At 44.3% G+C, this 27,925-nt stretch overlaps 1 protein-coding gene across 6 annotated transcripts in view; it reads left to right on the forward strand.

The window, feature by feature from the left end:
• Positions 1–27,925, forward strand: part of LOC124802684 (LIM domain-binding protein 2) — a 794,320-nt gene that overhangs the window by 274,083 nt on the left and 492,312 nt on the right. For 5 of the 6 annotated variants that reach the window (XM_047263615.1, XM_047263618.1, XM_047263617.1 and 2 more), the window contains exon 3: positions 8,319–8,441. In XM_047263615.1, the coding sequence (XP_047119571.1) occupies positions 8,319–8,441 (123 nt within the window). The remainder of the gene's footprint in view (positions 1–8,318; positions 8,442–27,925) is intronic. The other variant, XM_047263620.1, reaches the window with a different exon arrangement.

Below are 27,925 nucleotides of genomic sequence, written 5' to 3' on the forward strand. Positions count from 1 at the left end.
CTCGACTCTGATAACTGCCATCTGGTTTCTGAACAAATTGTAAATAGCCTTTCGCTCCCTGTATTTTACCCCTGCCACCTTTAGAATTGGAAAGAGAGTATTCCAGTCAACATTGTCAAAAGCTTTCTCTAAGTCTACAGATGCTAGAAACGTAGGTTTGCCTTTCCTTAATCTTTCTTGTAAGTTAAGTCGTAAGGTCAGTATTGCCTCACGTAATTCAAATCTAATGCTGAGATATTAGGAACATAATGTGTTCGCAGTCCTAGCAGAAGACACCAAAGTTAGAATTAAGGCGCAAGTCTCGTATTTTGAAGCAGCAGGTTTCACAGCCACATTCGGTTCACTTCTTATTTAACTCATAGAGAGCGAAGGGTGTTTCAGGAGATTCAACAATGGGACCGCTCCTTTTCTTCTTACTGTAAATGACATTCCAACTCATACTAATAAAGCAAAAAATAGTCACATAAAAAAGGATGGACGGGAAATTAGGGTTTAATGTGCAGTCGACTGAATGCCATTAGAGGTGGCGAGAGTGTGGAAGGGAATCAGTACTGTACTTTTGAAAGGAACCAGCGCTAAATTTGCTTTAATTGATAAAGAAAAACCACAGAAAAGTAATCGGGATGGCTGAACGGAGATTGCCGCTCACTACTGTGGGATAAAAGTCCATTGCACTAACCACAGTGCTACTTTCCTCCGTGGGGAATGTACACACAAGTGTCCAAGAAGCTGTAAAGGACACTGGCGAAGTGACATTAGGTGTATCAAAGGCTTAGCTGTAAGCAAGTGACACAGATTACACAGATGAGTCGCTGTACTGAAAGCTACAGTGATCCTGTGTACGAGGAATTTACGTCAGAACTCTGATTGTCAGACGACGATGGTCGTCGCCTCCCGAGAGTGCATCTGGACTCGTGGCTAAAAATCACTGTGCAACGATTCAAGGACGATGCAGACATCAACACCGGTCATTCTCAATCAGTTACACTCCGGAGGAACTTTCGTAGCTTGGAAATTTGAGTCAGCATTCCACGCAAGAGATCCGTACTCGTAGCAGCGCTATCAGATTGTTCGCTAACGAAGCAGTTCACGGTTTAGACTATTGTAAGTAGATGCAGGAAGTGTGTGACAAAATTTCACCTTAGTTTAATGAATGGCAGCTCCGTCTAAATGTAAGTAAGTGTGAGATATTGGCCAAAACGAGAAGGAGAACTCGATAGTATCGGATTTTAAGATTAACGGTCAAATTTTGGAGCCCTTCACATCGCTTAAACACTCGTATTGAGAGTTAACATTAAGTAGCTACATGAAATGTGTCGAACACACAAAATCTTTTGTGGATAAAAGAAATGGAATACAAATATTTTGTATGAGTTCTATTAAAACGCAATACATCTGCAAAGAAAATCGCTTACAAGACTCTAGTGCGACCAGTTCTAGATTGTTGCTCCAGAGCATGAAGTCCTTATCAGTTAACCGCATCAGGTCGTTACAGCACATATAGAATATAGTATAGATTCTGGGGTGTTGAGCGGGAGCCTGAGGAAGGAAATTGACATTGACCTCGACACACTCGTTTTACATCTGATGTTCGTTGACTACCGTGCGACAATTCTTCTATCACCGGAGTACGTCTCACATGCGTATTAGGGCGATTAGGCGCACGTCAATTCTCATAGACAGTAATTTCTATCCTCTCTCAATACCAAAATCGACTATGATAGAAAATTTGCTGATATTGGTACAGAGTACCCTCCGCCAAGCATTTTAAAGTAGCTTACGGTTTGTATGTGTAGATGTAATTGCCATTACTACCATATTACGCTGTGGGCCCATATGCGACAGCAGTAAACTATGGAGAACTGAAAACGATACACGTTTCTGCCTGTATGTAAATTAAGTAATGTATCGTTATCGTGGTAAACCCCAGGAAATCTACCGACTGTGCACAAATTGGAGGAGGCTCATACGGCTTGTGGCGGTATTCCTTTGTACTTTGGTCGAAATGACATGTACGTGGCATCTGAGAACAGCTGCATAGTGCACTAGCCAACAGGGTTTTGCCACTTACCTGACATTTGAACCATGAGAGATGCAATGCCAACTCTGTCTTACAGTGTGGTGGCTGAAGCTGTGACTGAGACCTGGGACGTTCAGGGAACCCAGTCCCTGCAATTAAAACAAATGGGAATCCTCCGCAACCGGCTGGAAAAACGCACCAAATGTCATGGATCACCTGCAGGAACTCTGGATCATGGTACGGCGAATCACTGCTGTTGACAAGGCATCGCGTGGTATTTTACCGCCGTTATTTCGACGATACGGAATGAATGTAGGCGAATTACATGAGGTGATGGCGAAGGGGAGGGGTAGGGGGAGGGGTAGCTTGGGATATGAGACACTGAAACTAGTAGACTACTTTTGCTGTTCAGGTAGAAAATAACTGATGATGGTGGAAGAAGTATTAAAGACATTAAATTCAGGCTTTCGATAGAAAAGAAAAATATCTTAACATATAATATTGATTTTAATGTGAAGAAAATTTTCTGATAGTATTCGTCTTGAGTGTAGCTTTGAACGGAAGTAAAATGTGGCCAATAAAGTAGATGGTTTTGAAATGTGATTATGCAGAAGATGCTGATTGCTGTACACAACGGTAGCTCTAATACCCAGTAGCAAGTCCTCTTGCATTGATGCATGCCTGTATTCGTCGTGGCATACTATCCCCAAGTTCATCAAGTTGGTCCTGATTTTCCCACTTCTCAACGGCGATTCGGCGTAGATCCCTCGGAGTGGTTGGTGGCTCACGTCGACCATAAACAACCCTTTCCAATCGCTCCCAGGCATGTTCGCTAGGGTTCATGTCTGGAGAACATGCTGGCCACTGTAGTTGAGCGATGTCGTTATCCTGAAGGAAGTCATTCACAAGATGTGCACAATGGGGGCGCGAATTGTCGTCCACGAAGACGAATGCCTTGCCAATATGCTTCCGTTAAGGTTGCACTATCGGTGAGAGGAGGGCATTCACATATCGTACAGCCGTTACGGCGCCTTCCATGACCACCAGCGGCATACGTCGGTCCCACATAATGCCACCCCAAAACAGCAGGGACTCTCCACGTTGCTGCACTCGCTCGACAGTGTCTCTAAGGCGTTCAGCCCGATCGGGTTGCCTCCAAACACGTCTCCGACAATTGTCTGGTTGAAGGCACTGATCGGTGAAGAGAGCGTGATACCAATCCTGAGCCATCCATTCGGCATGTTGTAGGGCCCATCTGTACCGCGCCGCATGGTGTCGTGGATGCAAAGATGGACCTCGCCATGGACGTCGGGACTGAAGTTGCGCATCATGCAGCCTATTGCGCACAGTTTGAGTTTTAACTCGATGTCCTGTGGCTGCACGAAAAGCATTATTCAACATGGTGGGCGTTGCTGTCAGAGTTCCACCGAGTCATAATCCGTAGGTAGCGGTCATCCTCTGCAGTAGTAGCCTTTGGGCGGCCTGAGAGAGACATGTCATCGACAGTTCCTGTCTCTCTGTATCTCTTCCATGTTCGAACAACATCACTTTGGTTCACTCCTAGGCGCCTGGTCACTTCCCTTGTTGGGAGCCCTTCCTGGCACAAAGTAACAATGCGGACGCTATCGAACCGCTGTATTGACCGTCTAGGCATGGTTGAACTACAGACAACACGAGCCGTGTACCTCCTTCCTGGTGGAATGACTAGAACCGATCGGCTGTCGGACCTCCTCCATCTAATAGGCGCTGCTCATGCATGGTTGTTTACATCTTTGGGCGGGTTTAGTGACATCTCTGAGCAGTCAGAGGGACTGAGTCTGTGATACAATTTCCACAGTCAGTGTGTATCTTCAGGAATTCTGACAGGACGCGTTATGAGACTTGAAGGCATAGTCATTTTGGTAGTGGAAGGAAGTGATGGCGGGGGAAGGGGGTGGAAAGATTTGTAGATGAGACCAAGGTTCAAGTGGATGTAGGCTGCAGTAATTATGCAGAGACGAAGAGGCTTGCACAGGAGATACTAGCTTGGATAATTTTATCAAACCAGTCTTTGAACTGAGGACCAAACAACATAACATGAGTTTAAAGGTGATATATCTTTCACCCCATCAGAAAAAAAGTACTTGCGGCACACTGTAGCTAATGAATGAATGAATGTACTGGAAGAGTGTGAACAGCCAACAGAGCTTGCAGGCTTGTTCAAGCCGCATCTGTCATGATCACCAGTAGATCGTACCCCATTCGTTGTTTAACATTGTGATTGATTTTAACGAATTTTCGTGTATAAAACCGAGGAATGACTGCCCAGTCATCAGCTTCATGGGCTTTTTTATCTAAGTGTATGTACTGTACTGTTTCTGCGTAACAGCACCGTAGCAGATAGAGAGCTCAGTATAGAATAGTTGGTCTTCCGCAGCCTCTGAAATAACAGTTAGCGAAACTGGGTTGAGAAGAAGGAAGAGGTCCCGTTAGGGCAGCGTGGGGCTGTCGGCAGGTAGATGCCCGCGGAATGCACTCACTTGTTATCTTGGAGGCAGCCGCCACACGGCAGCATCTCCTGGTAGTGCCACGGGCCGTCCTGTGTGAGCAGGGGGGCTTTTAAGACACAGTACCTGTTTCTCTGCGTCTGCCATGTATAAAGAGCGCGGCAGACTGAACTTTCTACTGGACCACACATTAAAATTTCTTTTCGTGGACGGATTATGTGACAAAAATGTTCTCTGTTAATATGCGAGCTGTGATTTGCCAAATTTTGTCTTTATGCCTACTGTGACAACGATATATAGGAGGCTGAGAAATATTCGTGGATTCACTCTAAAATCTATTCATGGATTAGGATTTTGCGAGATATCTGCCGTGCTTCTTAGTAGTTCTATTTTCTGAGATTCTGCTGAGGTCTTGTTAGTCTCCGGCATGCGTTCAGTCTTGTGATCGTTTTCAATTACTTTTTCTCCTGTTCGCTCGATATCCTCTGGTAGTGCATATTTATTTTAACCCTACTTCAGCAGCATTTCAGTGTTTTTTTTATGTGCGTGACGTGTATTACTTAAAATATCTCTAAATTAAAGGTTAGTTGGTAGTCTTTGCACTAGGTTCATATTTTGTCCAGGGCCGAATGGATGCTCTACAGTTTCAGTTGGTAGCACTTACTCATAGATAGCCATGTCATCTCCAAAAAAATCTGAGATTGCAATTTATTAATGTACACTATGAATAGTGATGATCCCAACACAGTATATGCAGCCACCTGGAACGACTTAAATATTTATGGGTGACGAGGTAGGATAATGAACTGATTTTCGTCTGCGAAGAATCCCCGTGCGAATGTATTCTGTTTGATAAATAACGAAGTAATTTTGAATAGTAAGCTTCCAAAATTATTATTTATCGAATTATCTCATCAAATCAGTCCACTGGTGTAGACTATCATGTTTGATGCGCGTCAGTTTGGTTTTGTTACACCTGTGTTTCCGAAATCCATGCTAGAAAGTAATTTTTTTTTTAAATAGGTAATTATGAGCACGAAGAAGTACACATTCGTGCATTGTGCGTAATGGTACATCTGTATCCTTAAAATTGGCTTAGCACAGCGAAATAATTAAATAAATGTGTGTAATGGCACTGATTGGTGGGATTCGGTTAATAGCTGAGTTCTTCTCGCAATAGATTCGCTGTTGAATCTGACTTTATGGCTCCATTGATGTGAATTGTTCATATTTCAACTACACTTGTATAATGCCTTTTTTCGCGGCGTACAGACACAACTGGTATGTAGAATGTAGTTCATCTTTAACATATGTGCTAAAGAGTATTTATATCGCGTTAGTATTACGCACGACGCCTTTGAGTGGGTCGCAGACTGCAGTAAAGATTGCGTAATTCACAATTGCAAAGGTCTTGTGATATTTCGCCGAATTTCTTAACTCAGATCTATTCCAGATATCGAAAACAACAATCTAGGTAATTACGCTACTGCTCTGCAGCTACTGTATATAAGTGCAGTCCTGTAGATGTGGGTTCCCATGGTACAAATGGCTGTAAGCACTGTGGGACTTAACTTCTAAGGTCATCAGCCCCTAGAACTTAGAACTACTTAAACCTAACTAACTTAAGGACATCACACACATCCATGCCCGAGGCAAGATTCGAACCTGCGGCCGTAGCGGTCGGGCGGTTCCAGACTGTAGCGCCTAGAACAGCTCGGCCACTCCGGCCGGCTCCCATCGTACATTATCGAAGTATATGAACTAAAGTAGTGGGACATAGTACAGAGATATGTTGTACAGATAGCTCCGAGCAAAGTGGATTAGAAACTGAGTCTAGACTCCCATTCAGAAGGACCTGGGTTCAAACCCCCACACGGCGTCCCAGTTTAGAATTTTTTCGGTTTACGGTTGATTACTAAAGGCAAATGCCGAGATGGCTCGTTTGTAAAAGGACACTGCTAATTTCCTTCCCTATATTTGCCCTTGCGGAGCTTGTTCTGCGTCCTGCGTCACTAATGTCTTCGTCGTCGGCAGGTAGCTAAACCCCAATCTTCCCTGTTGTGTAGAAGTCAATAGCCCGCAGCCGCAGCTTGCGCAATGGATCAAAATTATCGATCTCTGGAATGATGAAGTGATTGATTACCACTGCTGTAATTAGTGACAGCAAGCTTCGTTCGTCATAAACCTTACGAGTCGGCCGGGGTGGCCGAGCGGTTCTAGGCGCTACAGTCTGGAACCGCGCAACAGCTACGGTTGTAGGTTCGAATCCTGCCTCGGGCATGGGTGTATTTGATGTCCTTAGGTTAGTTAGGTTTAAGTAGTTCTAAGTTCTAGGGGACTGATGACCTCAGAAGTCAAGTCCCATAGTGCTCAGAGCCATTTTTTGAAACCTTACGAAGTCAACTGTTGTTGGTGTAGTGTTGTGAAAACGTTGCGAAACGGTTAGTACTCAGAAGTGACCTATCGAAGTACGCTTTTGACCACATGTTGCATTTAATGTTACAAGCCGGCCGAGTGAATCACATTCGCTGAACTTAACCACTGTCGAGAAAGATACAAGAATCCTGAACTACTCTTGTTGATGTTTCCCACACGCGCGATGTGTGCAAAGCATATATTTTTGATGTTACGCTATGTATTTAATTTGTACGCATATGTTTTGTTGTTAATTTATTTTGTATTATTCCATTTTTTTGCGATTAATTTATTCTGTTGTTTATGTTTGCCAGTCGAGATGTCACTAGTTGGTAATCGCAGGAGGGCTGTGACTCGATTCCCGGTCCAGCCATACTGTTTTCGATTTATATAGCTCATAGAAAACACCTCCTAAAAGCTCAAGATTTTTTGTTTCGTATACAAATGAACATCGAGCTCCTCCTTTTGTATATGCTGGGTCTGACTTAAATAGTTATTCTTCTCCTCATCAATAATTTTTGGTTGACAGTTTACCTTAGTAACACTTACTGTGACAGATGGTAGTAAATGCGACATGGAATGAAACAGACTTGTTAAATTTAACTGAATTTTTTCCAGTTGCTCATAACAAGCATCGCTACTTCTTAGAGTACAGACTGCCTTTCTCCTGCGGCCTTTTGATGGCTGTGCCCTACTCCTTCCAAACGCGTAACTTCTTCGTATGCATTATCTTCCCATCGATCGAAACGTGCACACGTCATACCTGAACTTATATTCGACAAGACAGATGTCCAGTTTCTGATGCTGAATGTTTTGTTGGAGGCTCTACTACGTTTTTTAAGTAACTTGAGACTGATTTTCGCAGCCGGACACATCATTTGTCGTTGTTGAATACATAAATTGCTTCGCCCTGGGGAGAAAGAACGGGCAGCAGAGGATCATTTTACTCTTTATTTTCAGCATGGATCGGCTTGTAGACGTTCTTCGTCAAATCGTTAAACTCAGCTAAATTCCGATGAATTACTTCAGGTTAGTGAAAACAGTATACTTGACCGGGAATCGAATGCACGCCTATGAGAGAGGCTGTCAACAGCCGCTTAGTTCTGCTGCCTCAGCATTGCTGTTAAGTTACTTTTTGTGCCTAACCCAGATAAGTTCAGACTATGATATTCGGTAGGGACCGATATCCTCGTTTTAAAGACAACGGATGCCGGATGAGTTGCAGATTGAACCTTGTTCCATGTGAAGTGTGATACTTAACAAGGGGAAGCTGATACGCACGGAGCGACGGGAGCATTTCCATTTGTTGACAGCCAGAAAGCTGGAGAGCAGTCCACCACGCTGCTACGCCGAGACTGAATGCTTTGCCAATTAGTCCAATACGGATTTCTTTTCAGCCTGGCGTCTCGTGTAAATGTGGGCGAGGTTTCTGCGGCTGTGCCCGGAGCTATCGCCCAGGCCGGGGTTTCGCCTTGTCTGCACTGCGACTCGCTGACGCAAACATACTGGTATCGCAGCAAGTATGCTCTCATTACTCTTCAGTGTGCTAGGGAGCGCGAACACACTTAACCATTAATCATACCGTAGATCAGTATAATTAATCACTTAGTCTTACCTCTCACTGCCCTTAGCTTTATACTCTTTAGTTTTTAAAAGACAGACGACAGTCGCACTTAATGTAGACAGCGTGGTTTACGAGGTCCCTGACCTGGTGCCACGTATGCTAATAGTGGAGCACTGGATCTGCAGACTGTCAACAGAGGGAAGACTTTGGTGGTGGTTTACATGTTACTGACACTCGTATGCTCGTCGGAGGACAAGTCAGATCACTCTGTTTGCGTTGGAACGGGGCTTGTTTTTATTTGGTGATAGGGAAGCATGCTACAGTCGCTTGGATATGGAAGAAAATGCTGAAGATTCGCTATTGATAGTAAAGGACTGTGGCTGGATACTGTTAAACGCACGTGGACTTGCAGATGTCGTGTGGGCAGATCACGTTTGTGGCTACGACGTAATCATTTCGAATCTGGCCATAAAAATAGTCTCACCTCTTCAATTCTTCCTTCTCTCTTTCCATGCCTCTGTCTCCTTCTTCCACCACTCGTTGCAATTCTCCCGTTAGTGCTTAGTGGCTTACAGATTCTTTCCCTGAATTTATCCATAATCAGAACTACCTTGATTTTGTAATGACTTTGCCACGTTTGTTGTAACGGGTCGTGATCGAGATACCACCGATTTATTTGTTTCCTGCGTGGGCACAGTAGCAGTACCATTTAGCTGCTCTTCGTTACACTGTGCGATAGTCTTTCGTGCGACTGCAATTGCCCGTTTCAAAGGCACAAGCTCTGTTCATAAAGAACAGTACAATCTCAGCGTTTAAAGATGTAATCCATAAATTTTTCAAGTAATTTCATGTCGGGTCACCATAAGCTTATAGAGACGATTATCAAATCGACATGGTATACAATATGTTAATGAATACATAGAATTTCATAAGCAGTAGACACCGTTGTATTGTAGAATATGTAAAACTGTAAGTGCTGCCTTAATGAGTTCGTACAACAATCATTCACAAGAGCATTTTGATAAAGCTTGCATTCCATACGTAACATGTACATTAGTCAAAGTTTAAACGTGAAGCACAGAATACATCAGCCGACCGTAGCTTATTCAACTTAGAATAAAATATTTTATAATCGCTTTTTTTCCCTAAAGGTAGGTGAAAAGCTGCCATGTGTTCTTATGGAATATTTCTTTCTCATACTGCCTATCCATCCTTAGCATTAAGATCGATCTTTTAGCTGGAAGCAGGTGTAACTTCTGAAATTCAGTTAATTAATAAAGGGGTTTGAAATGTTGGGTTGTATGCAGATAGATATCTGTTTGATGGAGAGCAAATAACGGCGCATATTGCTTTCCTCGAGTCACGATTTTTGCTCATAACGAGGTGACGACCTATACAAAGAGGACTGTCCAATTTATTTTAAAGGAATACACAGTGGAAGTCCGTACGAGATATATAAAAAACAGAGGTATAAACTTTTCATCTACTTGGGGTGTGTTATTAGATAAAGTACTGATACCTGCCTCGATAATAATTAACAAACTTAATTCAGCTCGTGAAAGTGTGCGTGATCTCCAGCATGAAACATAAGGACAAATGCCAGAATTCACTGCTCGCTCTGCTGTGTTAAACAGATTTCAAAATGTGAGCCGTTGCTAAAATCTGACTGAAAAGAATTGAAATTCTTACAGTTCGTGAAACGATATGGAGCACAATCCTAAATAAAAATTATAAGGGTCACTAGATTTTTATATAATTATTTTTGTTTAGTAATAGTACTTTTTAAGAAGTGAAGGAGTGTGGCACACACTATTAAAGTAGCAAACACATTTAAAAGTTACGTCGGCAGACTAATAAGGTTTTAAGAGTTTTGGTGTTGTCTTGCATTAACGGTACTGTATCACAGGTCGTTTAATCCCTCTAAGCAGCTATCATGAGGGCGCCGGGAGGTTGCAAAATAGCTTAATTAACTGTCCAAGTAGCCATCCAGTGACAGAGTCCCATTACCGTTCCCTGAACTAATGCTGCCAATCGTGTTTAAACGCGACCATATTGTTAACAAGTTCCATAATGAAATGGGGTGTAGTGTAGAAGTTCATAGGCACGTCGACAGTGCCTACATGACTTTCACAACTGACACGGCGATAAGAGCTTTCCAGAACTAAGAATTTCCTTTGTGAATGCGTGCGTACCCAAAAATATAATATGAAAGGACATTAAATATTATCGCTTCACATCGCAAACAGTGGCAATGGAAATTATTCTGATAATGGAGATAGCAGCTCAAAGTTTCTGCATAAAGTTCTCAGAAAGATATTCGGGCGAAGGAGCTCAGTGTACGGGGTGTAACAAAGCAGAACCGACAAACCTCGAGGGATAGCAGCGGAAAGGTCTTGTATTGGCGCCTGCAGTTGTAACGTCCTTTCGGCAGCAAATCTATTTGTACGCTCTACTCTGCAGTGTAGTGACAGGTGTGGACGTGCTCGACGCGATCTCGTGTTCTTAATGCTCTCAGGCCCAATGGCAAAAGTTCCACTTGCACCATATTACTACATAGGTTTGCTGCGAAAGGTGCGGCCTAGCGGCAGGCGTAGTTTCCTGTTACTTCAACTTTCTGTAGTAAAAAGCAAGGCAAAGTTCCGCGTTCTGACCCAGACTGGCTAATCGGGACCGAGCAACCGTCGTCTCATCATCGGCCAGTTGCGAATTTGGCTGCGGTAAGGAGGAGCGTGGGTTCAGCACACCACTCACCTGGCCGTTGTGGGCTTGCTAGACCTTGGAGCCCCTACTTCTCACTCAGTAGCTGCTCAGTTGGCTTCACGAGGCCGAGTTCACCCTGTTCCAGTCCCCCTACCAAGGAAAATTCTTTGACAGTATCGGGAACAGAACCCGCGTCCTCCGCATGCAAGACAGACACGCTAATCACAGGGCAAAGTAGCGGCGATGGATTAGGTCTCCGGTCACATGGATCCCTATCCTCAATTGGTTTCTAAAGGCACCCCCTAAAATCCTTCAAATTTTGTTGGTATCCTTTGGTTACTATTCGTATATCCGGTCCTAAAAATTTAGAAAGTTCGACATCAGTAATGATTTGATTATCGTGTGATAACAATTTACTCTTGTACGTGGCTAATGTGTCAGCAACTGTATGTACGAGGGTTGAATGAAAAGTAATGCCTCCATCTTCGTTAATTGGATTTGGATGGGAGTATTTTAATAAATCAAACGCAGAAATAATCCTTAGACTGTGATCTTTAATTGCCAGTATTCACTTTTCCACATAATCTCCAGCCAATTGGATACATTTCTGCAAACGATGAACAAATTTTCTGAAGCTGTCACGGAAGACCGAGCGAGGTGGCGCAGTGGTTAGACACTGGACTCGCATTCGGGAGGACGGCGGTTCAATGCCGCGTCCGGCCATCCTGATTTAGGTTTTCGTGATTTCCCTAAGTCGCTCCAGGCAAATTCCGGGATGGTTCCTTTGAAAGGGCACGGCCGACTTCCTTCCCTAATCCGATGAGACCGATGACCTCGCTGTCTGTTCTCCTTCCCCAAACAACCCAACCCAACCCCCCGTCACGGAAGAAGTCGACACACTGTTTCCGCAACCACAGTGTCACAGTTCTCTCAACGTCTTCATCAGAAGCATAAAGATGTCCCCGCAGATCGTCTTCATTGTCGGGAACAAATGGAAGTCAGACGGTGCTAAATCTGGACTGTATGGAGGGTGCCGTACGATGGTGAGATTAAGTCTCTGAAGTTCTGCTGTGGTGGCACGTGAAGTGTGTGGTTTGGCATGGTCATGCTGCAGGAAAACATTTCCCTTTTCCTTTCGGACCCTTGTTAGCCGTCGTTTCAGAGTTCGCAGCGTTGTGATGTAACGTCCTGAATTTATTGTTTTTCCACGATCACGGAAATCAACATGGATAACACCATCTCAACATGGATAACACCATCTGCGTCCTAGAACACAGTGGCCATGATTTTTCCAGCTGAGGGCTGCGTCTTGAATTTCTTTTTCTGGGGCGAGTCTTTGTGTCGATATTCCATAGACTGACGTTTCGTCTCCGGGTCGTGATGGTGTACCCACGTTTCGTCTGCTGTCACAATTGAATGGAGAAAGGCGTCACATTCATTCTCGTAACGCGAGAGGAGTTCCTGACAAATTTCGAGTCTGTGCGCTTTCATTCAGGAGTCAGCATCCGGGGTACCCATCGTGCACAGATCTTCCAACAGCCAAGCAAAGCAATAATGTGACCCACACGTTCTTGTGAAATTCTGATTGTGCTTGCAGTTTCTCTCTGAGTGATACGACGATCGTCCTGAATCAATCTATCAACATTTTACTTGTGAAACTCGGTGGTTGCCGCCACAGGACGTCCAACTCCTTGTTTGTCACGCAGGTCAGATGTTCCCGCCTCAACATCTTTAAACTTACTCCCCGACGACGCACAGTACACACATCAACACAATCACCATAAACTGCTTTCATTCTCTGATGAATCCCCTTTGGGGTGACACCTTCTCCTGTCAAGAATTCAATGACTGCACGTTGCTTAAATCGCATTGACCGACCGTCTGCGCAGGGTTATATATTTTACACTGTAGCAACACAACCATTCAATTTCTAAGGCTTCCCGTCAACTGGAACTGTAGAGAAGAGGCTACGGAACAAGCCAGTACCTGCCGCATACCAATACTAGCAACTGTTGAAGAGTTACGAAGGTGGAGGCATTACTTTTCAGTCAACCCTCGTACTATGAAATTTACTGACGGATTAACACTGTGTTCCAGACAGGGACTGGAACCTGAAAACCTTATCTTTCGCGTTCGATGCTCTATCCAGTTGACGTATCCAGGCACGACTCACGACTCATACTAATGGTTTGAGACCTTTTAGCACCAGTCCGCAAGTTTCCAAATTTCACAGTTCTCCTGCGCACCTCGCTGGACTCGAACCTTAGGGACTATGGGTGCACAGAGAATAGGCGTAGACGAACCCTAGGTATCGTTTCCAGATTGAGTTTATCACTCTTCAGTGGAGTATGCGGCGATGCAAAACTTGCTGACAAATGTGTGCGTGTATGCCGTGCCTGGAATCGAACGCGGATGTTTGCTTGCCTTTCGCTGGCTGCTGAGCGTTGCCTGCAGAAGGCGAGGTCCAACTGCGCCCCAAGCCGGCATACACATTTTAATATCCGTCAGCAGCTTTCAAAACTGCCCACACTCCGCAGAAGAGTGCAAGATTCGTTTTGTATGTGTTGTGTTTCGATGGCATACGATAGTCCGTTTTCAGTAAGACACGTGTCGCTGTTCCACTAACCTGTTTCCTACATAGTGCACAGTACATTAGCTTCTCGGAGAAACCGTTCATCCGAATAACTGGCTGTAGGAGTTGTTTCTCACTTCGGATAAGAGCAAATGCATTCCACCCCCGATAAGACCATCTGTAATGAAGCCTTTGTGTGTTCTATCAACTTGTCGGTTGATCTGAGCGTTCTGACCTAACTGCCGCGAGATCGTCGGCAAACAGCAAATGACGGGGGAGGAAAGTTTAGAAATGTGTTACGTTTAAATGTTGCGCGGCAGCAAAGATCGTTGTGTAAAATGCATTTCAGTATCGATCTTTACGCGTAACGAATCCGAAAAATACAAATACACTGAACACATCAACTTGTTGAAAATAACCAATTGCTTTCTTTCTTTCCCGGAACCATATGTCCGTGTATCAGTGATAGCCTTTGCTACTGCCAATTCTTATTTTTAATAGAAGACGCAGAGAAAATTAAAAGAAAGGGAGGACCTCATTTAGTCACGGTCTATTCAGTAAGCTCGAGATAGTAATGGAATCGCTAATCAAACTGCAGTAGCAGACGTTCCGATTAGAGGCGTTGTGGATCGCGAGAAGGTTTAACGTTAATCTTTCAAGAACATGTTTCAAGAACGGTGAGGCAGTACATTACTCCGTGCCATGTACGTCGACTTACTTATCCAACAGAAAAATTTACTACGCTTTCACGGTATGTGAAGCGCGCAGCTTTACATTTCTCCACATTAACAACAAGTAGCCAGTCTAATATTTCGTTAAGGTCTGACATACTGCAGTTTTTACTGAATAGAAACTCTTCATAGTTAACTGCGTCGTCCTGCGAAAAACGTGAGACGATAAGCCATTCATTTATAACAATAACAACACTGTCGCATTACACTCTCCTGATGCACACCAAATGCCACTTCAGTGTCTGCAGACGACTCTCCATCCTGGATAATGTTGGGAGGTTTTTGATCCAGTCGAAAATCTTGTCAGTTACGCCACTGGAACGTATTTTCTTCAGCAAGCGTCGAACTACTGAATCCAAAACTTTTCTGTAGTTATGAAACACCGTGTTATCATGGTTTCGTTCGCCCATAGCAGTTAGGATATGATGTGCAACCAGCGCAAGTTCCGCATGATCTTTGTTTTTTGAAGCAGTGCTCATTTCCTTGAAGAGGATTACATTTCTCCTGATGGGTAATAACGTTTGGGCTAGTTCATTCTGCTACAAATAGATGTAAGTCATTATAAGGACTACAACTTGAATTCAGCAACCGTACACAAGTATGGTTTGAAAAGTTTATTTACATTTAGCTGTTACCTGTTTCGGATTTTTTTTTTTTTTTTAATGGCTGTTACAAGATTTGTTGCTGAGGCTTCGCTTTGTGGTCGTTAATTGTTTGGCGTTGTGGTGTATGTTCCTCAGCGACACATTAGTCGATTGCCCGCATCTCGTGGTCGTGCGGTAGCGTTCTCGCTTCCCACGCCCGGGTTCCCGGGTTCGATTCCCGGCGGGGTCAGGGATTTTCTCTGCCTCGTGATGGCTGGGTATAGTGTGATGTCCTTAGTTAGGTTTAAGTAGTTCTAAGTTATAGGGGACTGATGACCATAGATGTTAAGTCCCATAGTGCTCAGAGCCATTTGAACCATTAGTCGATTATTTTTACTGTGCCTTTCCGAATTATGCTGTGTTGCGCATGTATTATGTATGTACTACACGATGCGCTAATCATCGGTATAATAAGCACCATTAATTTAGGACATTGCACACTATGATCAACATTCAAGGAACGTCGCGTATCTTCACATGGATAGAAAGAATAATTTAAAGCTGAGTCTTGCTTTGTGAATTTTGTTCATAGCGTGTGGTGCCCTAAAACTTCAAATATGCTTGTTAAACCGATGATAAGTGTCACATACCCTAAAACTTCGAATAATGCTTGTTAAATCGATGATAAGTGTCACATAGAGTACATATATAGTGCACGCGCATCTCAGCTGAATTGTGGAAGGTTCCATAAAATAATTTGACGAATGCGTCCAGGAGCATACACCGCAGCACCAATAAGTCATGCGACGCTAAAGCGTGAAAGCTTGAAAAAAGCAATCAGGACGAGGGCTTCAATTTTTAGATATAAATGAACTTTTGTACCATCCTTCTGGTAGATTTCCATTTACAAGTCCTACTACAGCAGTGTTTTTCATAAAGTCCGTTTTAAGCATAAGTATACATCTGGAAAATTATGATGTTATACAGAGGAGCTGTTAAAGATAAGGGAACAGGAGTCGGCTAGAAAGCCGAAGCGGAGCACTTAGTGAATTGTCTGTGCCGTTGGCAGCTGCCACGCGCTGCCTGGCGTCTAGCAACGTCGCGTGTGCTCGCCTGTCGGACCTAGGCCACTGCGGGCTGTGGCGCCAGTGTGTGACCCTGTTATTAGGCGCCATTTAATCAAAGCCGAATCCCGGCCTCCGCCCTCTGCTCTCGGTTTCCAAATTATTTCATCGTTTTCCGATAGCGCTATTAATTTGCGATAATAAATAGAAACGGATGGAGCCGCCGCCGGCGCGCGGCTAATTATTATCTAATGAAGATAAATTGGTTTGACATGGGAAGCAACGCGCGGCTCAGCACGACGGAACATTGACCCAGTTTGGAAATCCGTCGCCAAGATCGCTTTCTTTCTTAGATGTGGACGCGGTGCTGGTAGCCAGTCGCCGCGTCGTGGTGTGCCAGTTTGTGGCGAACTGTCACAGCCGCAGTTGAAGAGTGAGGCATTACTTGTCTAGATGTGTGTGGTGAGCGGAGTAACAGCTTACCGATTATCGGGCTAGCTTAGCGATTAGATTCAGAACTTCCTTGTAGGTAGAACTCGTCATTCTTCAAGGGAAGAAATAGACATGTGTGAAAGTTGCATCGGAAAGTACCCAAGGGAGTATAGTAGGACCGCTGCCATGTTCAGTATGTTCACAAGATCTAGCGTATTACGTCAGAAGCTTTTTGACGCTGGTGCAGACAGCGTTGTTGTCTATAGACAGGTTGCAACGCCGGGTGACTAACAAAATGTAGGAAGACCTGCAGGGGATCTACGACTGTCGCAAGCATTGGCAGCTAACCCTAAATGCAAATAAATGTAATGTACAACACTGCCTCCTAATAATCGTGCTAGACCTTCTTTTGGCCTACATAGTGCAGCAACTCGACTCAACAAGTCGTTGGAAGGCCCCCCGCAGAAATATTGTGCCATTTTGCATGTGCAGCCGCTCATAATTGTGAAAGTGTTGCAGGTGCAGGATTTCGAGCACGAACTGTCTACTCGAGTATGTCCCAAAAAAGGTTAGATGGGATTAATGTCGGGCGATCTGGGTGGGCAAATTATTTGCTCGATCTGTCCAGAATGTTCTTCAGACCAGTAGCGAATATCTGTGGCCCAGTAACATGGCACAGTCATCCATAAAAATTCCATCTTTGTTTGGGGGCATGAAGTCCATGAACGCGTGCAGATGGTCTCCAAGTAGCCGAACATAGCCGAGAACCCAGTCCATTCCTTGCAAACACATCCCACACCATTATGGAACAACCACCAGCTTACATACTGCCTTGTTGACAACTTGAGTCCATGGCTTCGGGGATCTGCGCCACACTTGAACCCTGCCATCATCTCTTACCAACTGAAATCGGGTCTCATCTGACCAGGTCACGGTTTTCCAGTCGTCAAGGGTCCAACCGATATGGTCATAATTCTTCAGTATTAAATGTCTGGCACTCTCTAACCATATGTCAAATTCGAAATTTGCGGTCCCATACGTCTTATTCAGATATGAACATCAACCACAGACACAAGGAGAAGTGGGCTCGCAGTCGCCAGACCGACACACATGGTGCTATGCATCACGCTATTGGAAATTTTCATTTCATAAGTAATTTAATACGGATGTAAACCACTGGGCTGTTGTACTGTAGTTTCGTTCACTGTCTAGCCATGTGATACGCAGTTAATAGTAATTGTTGGTGCGACTGAATTTTGAAAATTTCACCGCATTAAGTAACTAACTGTGCTGCGGTAAGAGGGATAGACGGGGCATTTTACATTGTCGTGAGAAGCTGACGAGGCCTAGTAGTAAAAGTGACAAGTAGTAATAATGTAAACTGCAGATTCATTTTAATGTCGCAAACCATTTACACATTTGAGGACCACAGTGTTATATCTGAAATTAGTAAGCAATAAATATTATTACTGGGTACTTTGCGATTATCTTACAGTGTCGTAAAGAAGCTTTTACAGGGATAACTGCTCATGTTTCACTAAACGTATTACAGATCTCGCGTCTAAAGCAATTCGTACGATAAGACGACTGTGTTAATTATTTATTAATACATTCGTCTGATTATTTGCACAGGCTAAATTATGGTCGCACGTATAACATCTACAGTCTGTCATTTTTCATGAGAAGCCTACATAAAAAAATGGTTCAAATGGCTCTGAGCACTATGAGACTCAACTGCTGTGGTCATCAGTCCCCTAGAACTTAGAACTACTTAAACCTAACTAACCTAAGGACATCACACACATCCATGCCCAAGGCAGGATTCGAACCTGCGACCGTAGCAGTCGCACGGTTCCGGGCTGCGCGCCTAGAACCGCGAGACCACCGCGGCCGGCAGAAGCCTACATAGTTAGGACATAACACATGGCAATAAATGAAAGTTCAGCATCGTTTTGATATTTTGAGTAATGTAGGTGCAGAAATAATGAAAAAAAGAAGAGTTAGTGAAAGAGGCGGTAAAAATGAAATGAAACAAAATGCTTGGAGATATAGGTCAAATGTGCGAAACATTGTAAGGGCTCTTTGAGAATGATGTAGCTTCCGCTGGTTTACGAGTTGCTTACTTTTGCAAATGGAGAAAATTGTTACACTGGAATTTTAGTGTTGTTTTATGAGCGGTTAATGGTCGTATCACCCAGAAATTTGCAGGTCTGTTTGTTTTATTTTTTAACTTGTCGGTAAAGGCAACTAATTCCCAGCAAAGAAATAGAAACAGTGTGCAGAAAAAGAAAGTTTTCCTTGTACATTTTCATTTTTTAGTGAGATGAATTGAAGATCGAAAGAATTCGTAAGAAACGTGTAAGTGATTAGTAATTGCTAACAACGTGGTTGCCAATTTCTTTCGCAAAGTCACACGTATGAATTACAGAAAAACTAAGAATCACGTAAGGTAATGTCCAATGGCTCTTCCTCATAGTGATACACACAAGAATTACTTTCGGTCTGCACATTTTTACAGGACGCGAGGTCATTGTGAATGAACATTAACATGATCATTGTTACTGTTGTTGTTGTGTACCTCGCCGGTTGTTTTCGTCTCGCCAGCTTCACGTGGGCTCATTAAATTGACTGTTACACTTCATTGTACGTGCAACGTGTTCGAGCGTCAGAAGTTTCCTCAGGTCGTGCGACGTGTGTCTTTATATTGTCGTAGTTTTTGGGGGCAGCCAGCGGAGGGCACTTAATAAAGGCCGTGTCCAATAATTGTTAGCGCTCCTTTGATCAAAGTGAATAAATTGCTGCCCGTAGTACTTTGATGTTGGCGGGATCCATAAAGCCGTAGGCAGCGTCGGTAACACCGCCAACCCTCCGAATCACTTTATGTTTCAGCTGACCTGTAATTCATTGCCTCGCGTCGAGCCGCGCATGAAACTGTCGAACATCGCGTAAATACTGCTGTCGTTTAAATTTATCCAGAGACGTTCGCCAGCTCGGTGTTAAGCGGGTGTTCTCAAAAAACTAGATTCTCTTGGCCAGTTCGTACAGTCACAATCATACTATTTCCGTATAATTTGCGTTACGTGTCAGGTGCCAAAGCTGACTTCCTACTCCTCTGTTTATAGGTACGTTAACAATTCAGTTGCCGCGCGGAGTGGCCGCGCGGTTCGAGGCGCCATGTCACGGATTGCACGGCCTCTCCTGCAGAAGGTTCGAGTCCTCTCTGGGGCATGGGTGTGTGTGTGTTGCTCGTAGCGTAAGTTAGTTTAAGTAGTGTGTCAGTGTAGGGACCGATGACCTAAGCAGTTTGGTCCCTGAACATTCGAACATTAGTTCAGTTGTTCTTTCTGAGGCCTGCTGCTGTTGTTTCATAGTGTTTAAAATACATGTGTACAAATTGTTTGATACGGCGGAGTAAGTTGATAATAGCTTTTTACATCACACTGCGGTAAAATAATGCCGTGCCACCACACTTAACGCCCTTACAAATGTTTCTCGCAGCTTGTCGTACTAATGTAAACTCTGCTGTGTATCACATCTCTACTACAATTATTATATCTATGAAAAGTGCCAGTTGAATTACGTTGTCATGAATTTCACCACCTCAGATGTCAGATGTATTACAGACGCGGCTTACCGATCGAGGTGGAGCAGTGGTTAAGAGAAGCGTCTCGCATTCTAGACGAGCGACATTTACTATACCTCTCCAGACTTTACGCTTTGCAAAATCTCTTTAAATTATTTGATTCAAGCAACAGAATGGTTAGTTAAAGAAGACCAGTGGACTATTTTTTTCCAATCATTGACCATTCCGGTATTGTATTCCGTCCCTGATGATGTCAGGCGGGAGGGTACAGCTTAATCTTCCTACTTTTTGCTTCCTTTCTGTTTTTTTTCCTACAGAAATGGACATTCCAAGCTGTTGTAAAATAGCGATTTGCTCACCAAGATCGAAACAAACTGATGCTGAGGCACCCTGGGGAAACATTATAGAAAACTTAGTCCACACCAGGAGTTGGGCAGCATTTTTATCTATCTGTTAGTACGATACTGTTTGTCACAAATGTGCGGAAAGGAGAGATGTTGTTGCCATATTCGTTTTATAAATACTGTGGTCAAAATGTAATCATAGGACCTGATTCTAAAGGTACTGGAAGACATCCATATGGGACGTCAGAATAGCCTGCTTAATTTTAAATTAAAACTAAGGAGTATTAGAGAACCACTCTGCCGGAAACAGTGGCGGAGGATGGGATATTTTTATAAGATTCTTTTGTATTAAGCTGTACTACACATGCTTTGTGCCAAGGTCACTTGAGACTTACGTAAAATAAAGGAGTCCATAATTAATCGTAGTCGGTGGCAGGGGGGGGGGGGGGGCATACAGCTACATGCGTTTCCCAGTCTAGCCAGCAGTTCTGTGAACAAAAACTCGTAGCAACTGTTCTTTGTGACAATTGGCAGTGTCAGTGCATTTATTATTAAATAATCAATTGACAGAACTGAAGGCGGAGTTCAGAATCATTCGAACCTTTGCTTGTCTGTTTATGGTTGGCGCGTAATTATTCCGTCACCAGTGTGTACACATTGAATTTTTCGAAGGGTGCATTTCGCCAGTCACAAAAAGTTACATGAACCAGGATTAAGTGAGAAGTCGAGTAGTACACTCTAAGACAAGACAAAAGAAAAAAGACGCACCACGAAGGAGTTTTTCAATATGGTAACAGGCTGATATTCATACAGATATCGACGTAAAATATAAAATTGTAAACAATGGCAGCCTATGGATGAATGTGTGACGCTGCAGCGCAGTTTCACCGCGCAGCTGGCAAGGATGGTAAACAGGTTCAAATGGGTGTTGTGTGTCTTTCATCATCACTTCACCCTCATTCACTCGCAAGTCGCCGTAGTGGCGCTAAAGAACTTGTGGAGCGGCGGCCGAACCGCCCAGAGAGGGGCGGCTACCCGAGTCCAGGAAGCAGCGCGTTAGTGCTCTCGGCTACCCTGGCGGTTGTCTTCAGTGATAAGTCCCGTTTCGAACTGAGCCCCTATGACCAGCGAAGACGTGTTGGAGACGTCCCCGACTGTGGTGGAATACCAATGTGACTGTCGCCCGCGTTGCGGCCCGACAACCAGGAGTGATGTCCCGGGGTGCCATTTCTTTCCGTAGCAGGACCCCTTAGGTTGTCATCCACGACATCCTTACAACACAGCGGTACGTCGACGACTGTATGCGCCCCGTTTTGTTCCCTTCATGGCTTACATTTTAGCAAGAAAATCCCCGCCCGTACACGGGGAGTGTTTCTACGGTTTGTCTTCATGCTTGCGAGAGACTACCTTGGTCAGCAAGGTCGCCGGATCTCCCCAGTGGAGAACGTTTGGAGTATTACGGGCAGGGCACTCCAACGAGGTCGTGATTTTGACAATCTAACCCGTCAGTTGGACTGAATTTGGCGCGATAACCCTCAGGAGGAGATCCAACAACTCTGTCAACAATGCCAAGCCGAATAACTTCTTGCGTAGGGGGCAGAGGTGGACCAACACGTCATTTACTTGCTCATTTTGTGAAGCTCTTTCTGTTCAATAAATCATCCAATTTTCCTGCAGTTGCCGGCCGCGGTGGCCGTGCGGTTCTAGGCGCTTCAGTCCGGAACCGCGAGACTGCTACGGTCGCAGGTTCGTATCCTGCCTCGGGCATGGATGTTTGTGATGTCCTTAGGTTAGTTAGGTTTAACTGGTTCTAAGTTCTAGGGGACTAATGACCTCAGCAGTTGAGTCCCATAGTGCTCAGAGCCATTTGAACCATTTTGTAGCCGTTTGTTTGTCTGGACGTGTACAGCGCACGTACCGATTTCTGTCCCATTCGGATAATTTCGTGGTGCGATATTTTTTTGTGTGTGTGTGTTAGCATGTATGCTTCAGCCTCCTTCCGTTAAAATGGCTCTGAGCACTATGGGACTGAACTTCTAAGGTCATCAGTGCCCTAGAACTTAAAACTACTTAAACCTAAGTGACCTAAGAACATCACACACACCCATGCCCGAGGCAGGATTCGAACCTGCGACCGTAGCGGTCGCACGGTTCCAGACTGCAGCGCCTAGAACCGCTCTGCCATCCAGGCCGGCCCTCCTTCCGTTATCAGAGAATCTTTTTAGAGTTATAATTCTCAGGATTTATAATTATAAAATATTTCAGGTCGTATCACTCGCGTAGTGGCCGCGAAGACAGGAACAGACTAATTACAGTAGGCACAGAGGCATGTAAGCAACCATTCTTCCCGCGCTCTGTGTGCGAATTGAACAGGAAGAAGCCTATTAAGCAGTATATTGGGAAGTCCCCTCTGCCGTGCACTTGACATTGGTTTGCAGAGTGCAGCTGCAGATGTACAGCTTACCTTAGCGTCGATCGCTAAACCCTGTGGACTGAGGCATACGATAAGGGACAGAGGTAACGGAGGTTATGTGGCCGCGTCGCCCGAGGCAGCAGCCGTCGCGTTTTTGCGTCGCGCCGTGTCAGTGTTGGTGGCCGCTCGTCGCGTCACGTCACGGCTGACATTTGCCGCGGCGGCGGCGGCGGCGGCTGTGGCTGCGGCTGGTATCGACGCGACGCGACGCGGCCAGCGCCGGCCCGCGGCCAGGACGCCGGCACGCACACACGCACGCGCTCACGCACGCGACACCCCGCGTCCTGCCTCACAGGTCAGCGGGCTTCGCGCAGCACCTCCCGTGCAATGAGCACGTGCCACCTGGACCACTTGGGCCTCCTCTGGAAGGCAAATCGTCTGTCTGTTCTCAGAAATTTACCACATTCGCTACGAAGCTTATACAGGGCGAGTCAAAAGTCCTTGGACACCTTCGTAAGTTGGAAGATTAATGGGAAAATTGAAATACGATGGTGGGAAAATAGGTTTGACGTGGGGCCGCAACTTTTGGAGTGAATGTCATTTGTGGCCGCTATCTTGAAATCCGCCATTTTTTATTCAAGTCATTTTTTTAAAAATGGGAAGGGGGGTGTATGACACATCAAATAACACCCGCTTGAGCTCTGGAAATGAGTGGTGTAATTTGTTTTTGTCTATCTTGTACAGTTTAGAAGTTATTAATGTTCAAAGTTACCTTGATACCGACTCATGTCTCGGGATGGACAACACGTAGAACATGTGTTGTAGCGGTCGGTATGAAGGTAATTTCTCAAATTTGAACATTAATAGCACCTAAACGGTACAAGATAGACAAAAACAAATTACACCACTCAATTCCAGAGCTCAAGCGAGTGTTACCTGATGCGTCATACACTCCCCCCTCCCATTTAAAAAAAAATGACTTGAATCCAAAATGACGGATTTCAAGATGGCAGCCATGAATGACATTCACTCCAAAAGTTGCGGCCCCACGTCGAACCTATGTTCCCACCATCATATTTCAATTTCCCTTTAATCTTCCAACTTATGAAGGTGTCCAAGGACTTTTGACTCGCCCTGTATTTCTATTTTCCAGGGTGCGTCTCCGCGACTGTTACTTTCCGTGTGTGGAATACGAGAATAAATCCGCACCAGTCGCTCTATAATTTTTATATGGGGAAAACGTGCTCTTTTGCCAAATATTTCGGTAAATGTTTGTTTTTGTGACCTAGGTTATGGGTTAATAGTCATTTGTCAAGCAAACTTAACACTGATGATGTGCAAATAGTACAAAAATAAACTGCAAAAAATTTACGACTGTCAGACAAATTAAATACTATTACTAATTATTCAAAAGAATACATTCACAATCATGTAACGCTACTTTTTAAGATAAATAACGGGTGATCAGTGGAACAGTACAGTAATGCCTACTCAGTCAGGTTTGGCAGTATGAATAAGTGGAGAGAAATTTAAGCCTGTCTGCTCATTCAGCAGCTGGTTGGCTCTGAGCGCTATGGGACTCAACTGCTGAGGTCATTAGTCCCCTAGAACTTAGAACTAGTTAAACCTAACTAACCTAAGGACACCACAAACATCCATGCCCGAGGCAGGATTCGAACCTGCGACTGTAGCGGTCTTGCGGTTCCAGAGTGCAGCGCCTTTAACCGCACGGCCACTTCGGCCGGCTCAGCAGCTGTTCAGACTGATTGTCATAGTCTCTTTTGATCTCCATTATTGCTAATAGTTACACCTTCTGTCCAGAGTGCAATATTTCTGACATCCACTGTACAGCCGGCCGGAGTGGCCGAGCGGTTCTAGGCGCTTCAGTCTGGAACCCCGTGACCGCTGTGGTCGCAGGTTCGAATCCTGCCTCGGGCATGGATGTGTGTGGTGTCTTTAGGTTAGTTAGGTTTAAGTAGTGCTAAGTTCTAGGGGACTGATGACCTGGGAAGTTAAGTCCCATAGTGCTCAGAGCCATTTGAACCATCCACTGTACAGAGTGTAAACAATAATTGTTTACAATGTACCACAGTGCTGCGGGGACGTCGGGGCGAATAATTTTATACAGGACACACGCCGGGAAACAACCTTCATACTGGCCACCTAAAGCCACCTAAGCTACGACACCAGCGCTCCCGCGACATTTTGCGCATCCTCTCGCCCCCTCGTGCCAGTGGCTTAGCTAGTCTTGATTGTTTGAAGCTCCTGTAGTTTTTTCGGTAAAATCATGCTTGATTATTAAACACCCACTGTTCTTCTTCTGTGCGATGAGAGTGAACCCTTTATAAGAATAAACAAAGTTTATTTTTCCATAGAAACCTTAAAACACCCAAGTAATTGTAAAAATGCGGCGCTTATGACGTGTCAAGATGCCGAGAACATTACTGCTTCTAATGTTTTTACGATGAATATCACCCCAGCAAGTGTAAATTATCAGCTGTAAAATAATTAATAAGCATCTAATTTTATATAAAAAGTTTTCGTGTACTCCGTCTAAATTTCCAATCCCAAATTGTCCTTTGCCTTTTCTTTTCGTGTCTTTACGACAGTATTAATAAATGCAGTGTACTGAACATTATTTCGGATTACTTGCGTAAAAAGTAATGTAAAAATTGACAGTAACAGTATGTTTTCGCGTATGGACTCTAACCTATGATCCTCGGATTACCGTTCTACACTCTTTCCACTGCACCAATCGCTGCCTGGAACCTTTGTTAACAAAAATGGCTGATGCCTCGTCCCACCCGCGCCAAAAAGCGGTTTTCTCTAAACGCTGGCCACATGGAGCTCCCACATCAGTCACTTTCCTTTCTGGCCAAGCTCCCAATATGCCATAAATTTGGACAACATCTGTGATGAAGAGTAACGCGGTTCCCTTAAAAAGCAGCCTCAGTGAAATCCACATAAATCATGATCCTTTTTTTAGCTTTGGGGAACCGATTTTAAGCCTGATCTTGTTTCTGTCATATAGGTTTGCCAAGTAAATGGGTACAATTCGTTTTCCTGCTTATTACATGTCACTTGGTGTATCCACAGTCATGTTATGAAAACACCGCCCGATATAACGCACTGGGTTCTACTAGCCAACAAAATAGTCGAACTAGTAATATATTTTTGAATATATACCTTATCATTGTATCTCGGTCAACAGTCAGCGATAATGTACAGCAGGAACGTCCTTCGTAAGAATAGAAAGACGGAAAACACCTGTTTACCCGAAACTACTACTTGAAATATATCGTGAGTGAATAACAGTTGCAATATACAATTTGTGGTACCGGTGAGAATAATATATGAATAATGATAATTATAAGTGATACAGTCGACAGCAGTTTTAGCACAGCGCCGCTTAGACGATTCATCTCGCTTCTTTCTGTTATGATCTTCGCATGTGTAACAGTGGTTCGAATAATTTTTTTACGGTCTTGAGACTCACATCAAGACGGTTACACATCGTGCACAGATACCACAGATGTTAAATTTATGACAAGACTCGTTTAACGCCCCTGTTGTGTAGAACTGTAATCGTGCACGAGAAAAATCTGATGATTTTATTTCGGTCTGGACTGCCGAAACAGTTGGATTTCAACTTTGGTTTTCGACATTATTTTACATGTTTTTCCCAATTCATCTCGCTTCTTATTACAACCGTTTAAATGCTTAAACGATGTGACATGTTAATCAGCCTCACCACTAATATCATATCGCGTTCTGTCGAGTTCTTAATCCTTATTATACACATTCATCATTCCGTTGGCCTTTGTCCCACTTCAAGGCGGGGTCGGCCTTGTTACTGTGGATTTGGCAATGTTAGTGTCGGAGGGTGGCCGGATGCCGTTCCTGTCGCCACCTCCTACCCCGGGACAGAATTAGTGTACCCCAGTTGCTTGCGTCTAGTGTACGACATGAAATAGTGCGAACGTCTGCTAGTCGTGTAACTGAGGCGGGACATGAGGACCATCCCATGCGGATGGGCGGATTCGATCTGGGGCCGGCGCGCCTACCCGAGTCCAAGAAGCAGCGCGTTAGCGCTCTCGGCTAACCTGGCGGGTGCCATATTATACACATTATCATGCTTTCATTTAAGTTTAGAGAGAATTGTCATTCGTTACACCAAGTGAAATTTTTGTCGCCAAGTCTTTCTGCGTTTCGTTACGGTCTTCCAACGACGATACTTTCCCGTATTCAACAACAGCGTCAGCGAACAGTAGCCGTGAAACATTACGGCACTCGGCGTTCTTACGTATCGTTTGGAAAGACGATATATTGAGGTTAAGGTGCGAAATGCTGCGACGCTATTCTAATGTTCGGAGAAACCGAGTACCTCCAACAGAGGTCGGCGGTGACAGACTTGCCGTCTTAGTTGATTAAAGCTGTTGGTGCTCCTTTCTCTCTCTCTCTGCCCTGTGATACTTAAAACGTAGTTTCTATTCAGAAGGAATATTTGATTCCGAACCACTATTTTGATTAAATTTGTGTGTTGGTCCATGACTGAGTCTGAACGTTACCGTCGTTGCCCATTAATTTATACATATGCGTTACACCGCCAGTCCCACAGCTTCCGTCTGCCAGCAACAGACCCTTACCTTTTTTACTCTCTTTCATATCTTGTTGGACTAGCGGTCCTTGAAGAATAAGGATACTGCGGAGAATTGTTGAAGGATCCCGCACGTCTTTCGGATTGAATCTTATTGTTAGAAGTGACTGTTCAGATTAACTCAAACAGGTGTGGCGCACGCAGACTTTACGGTACACACGAGAGACTTTCAACTTCATTATTTACCATTTACCGAAGAAAAGAGATTGGCAGTAGTAGACTTAAAGACTTGTTACTTTCATTTTTCCACCAGTTTTGCGTAAGCAGCTGCTTATCTGCTTCTTTGATTGTGGTGCTCAGGGGTATAGCTAGGGTATGGCAGCCAGGGCGCGAACCCTGGGAGCACATTTCTCACTAGCG

Source organism: Schistocerca piceifrons, chromosome 6 (genome assembly GCF_021461385.2).
Source record: "Schistocerca piceifrons isolate TAMUIC-IGC-003096 chromosome 6, iqSchPice1.1, whole genome shotgun sequence".
NCBI classification, from domain to species: Eukaryota; Metazoa; Arthropoda; class Insecta; order Orthoptera; family Acrididae; genus Schistocerca; species Schistocerca piceifrons.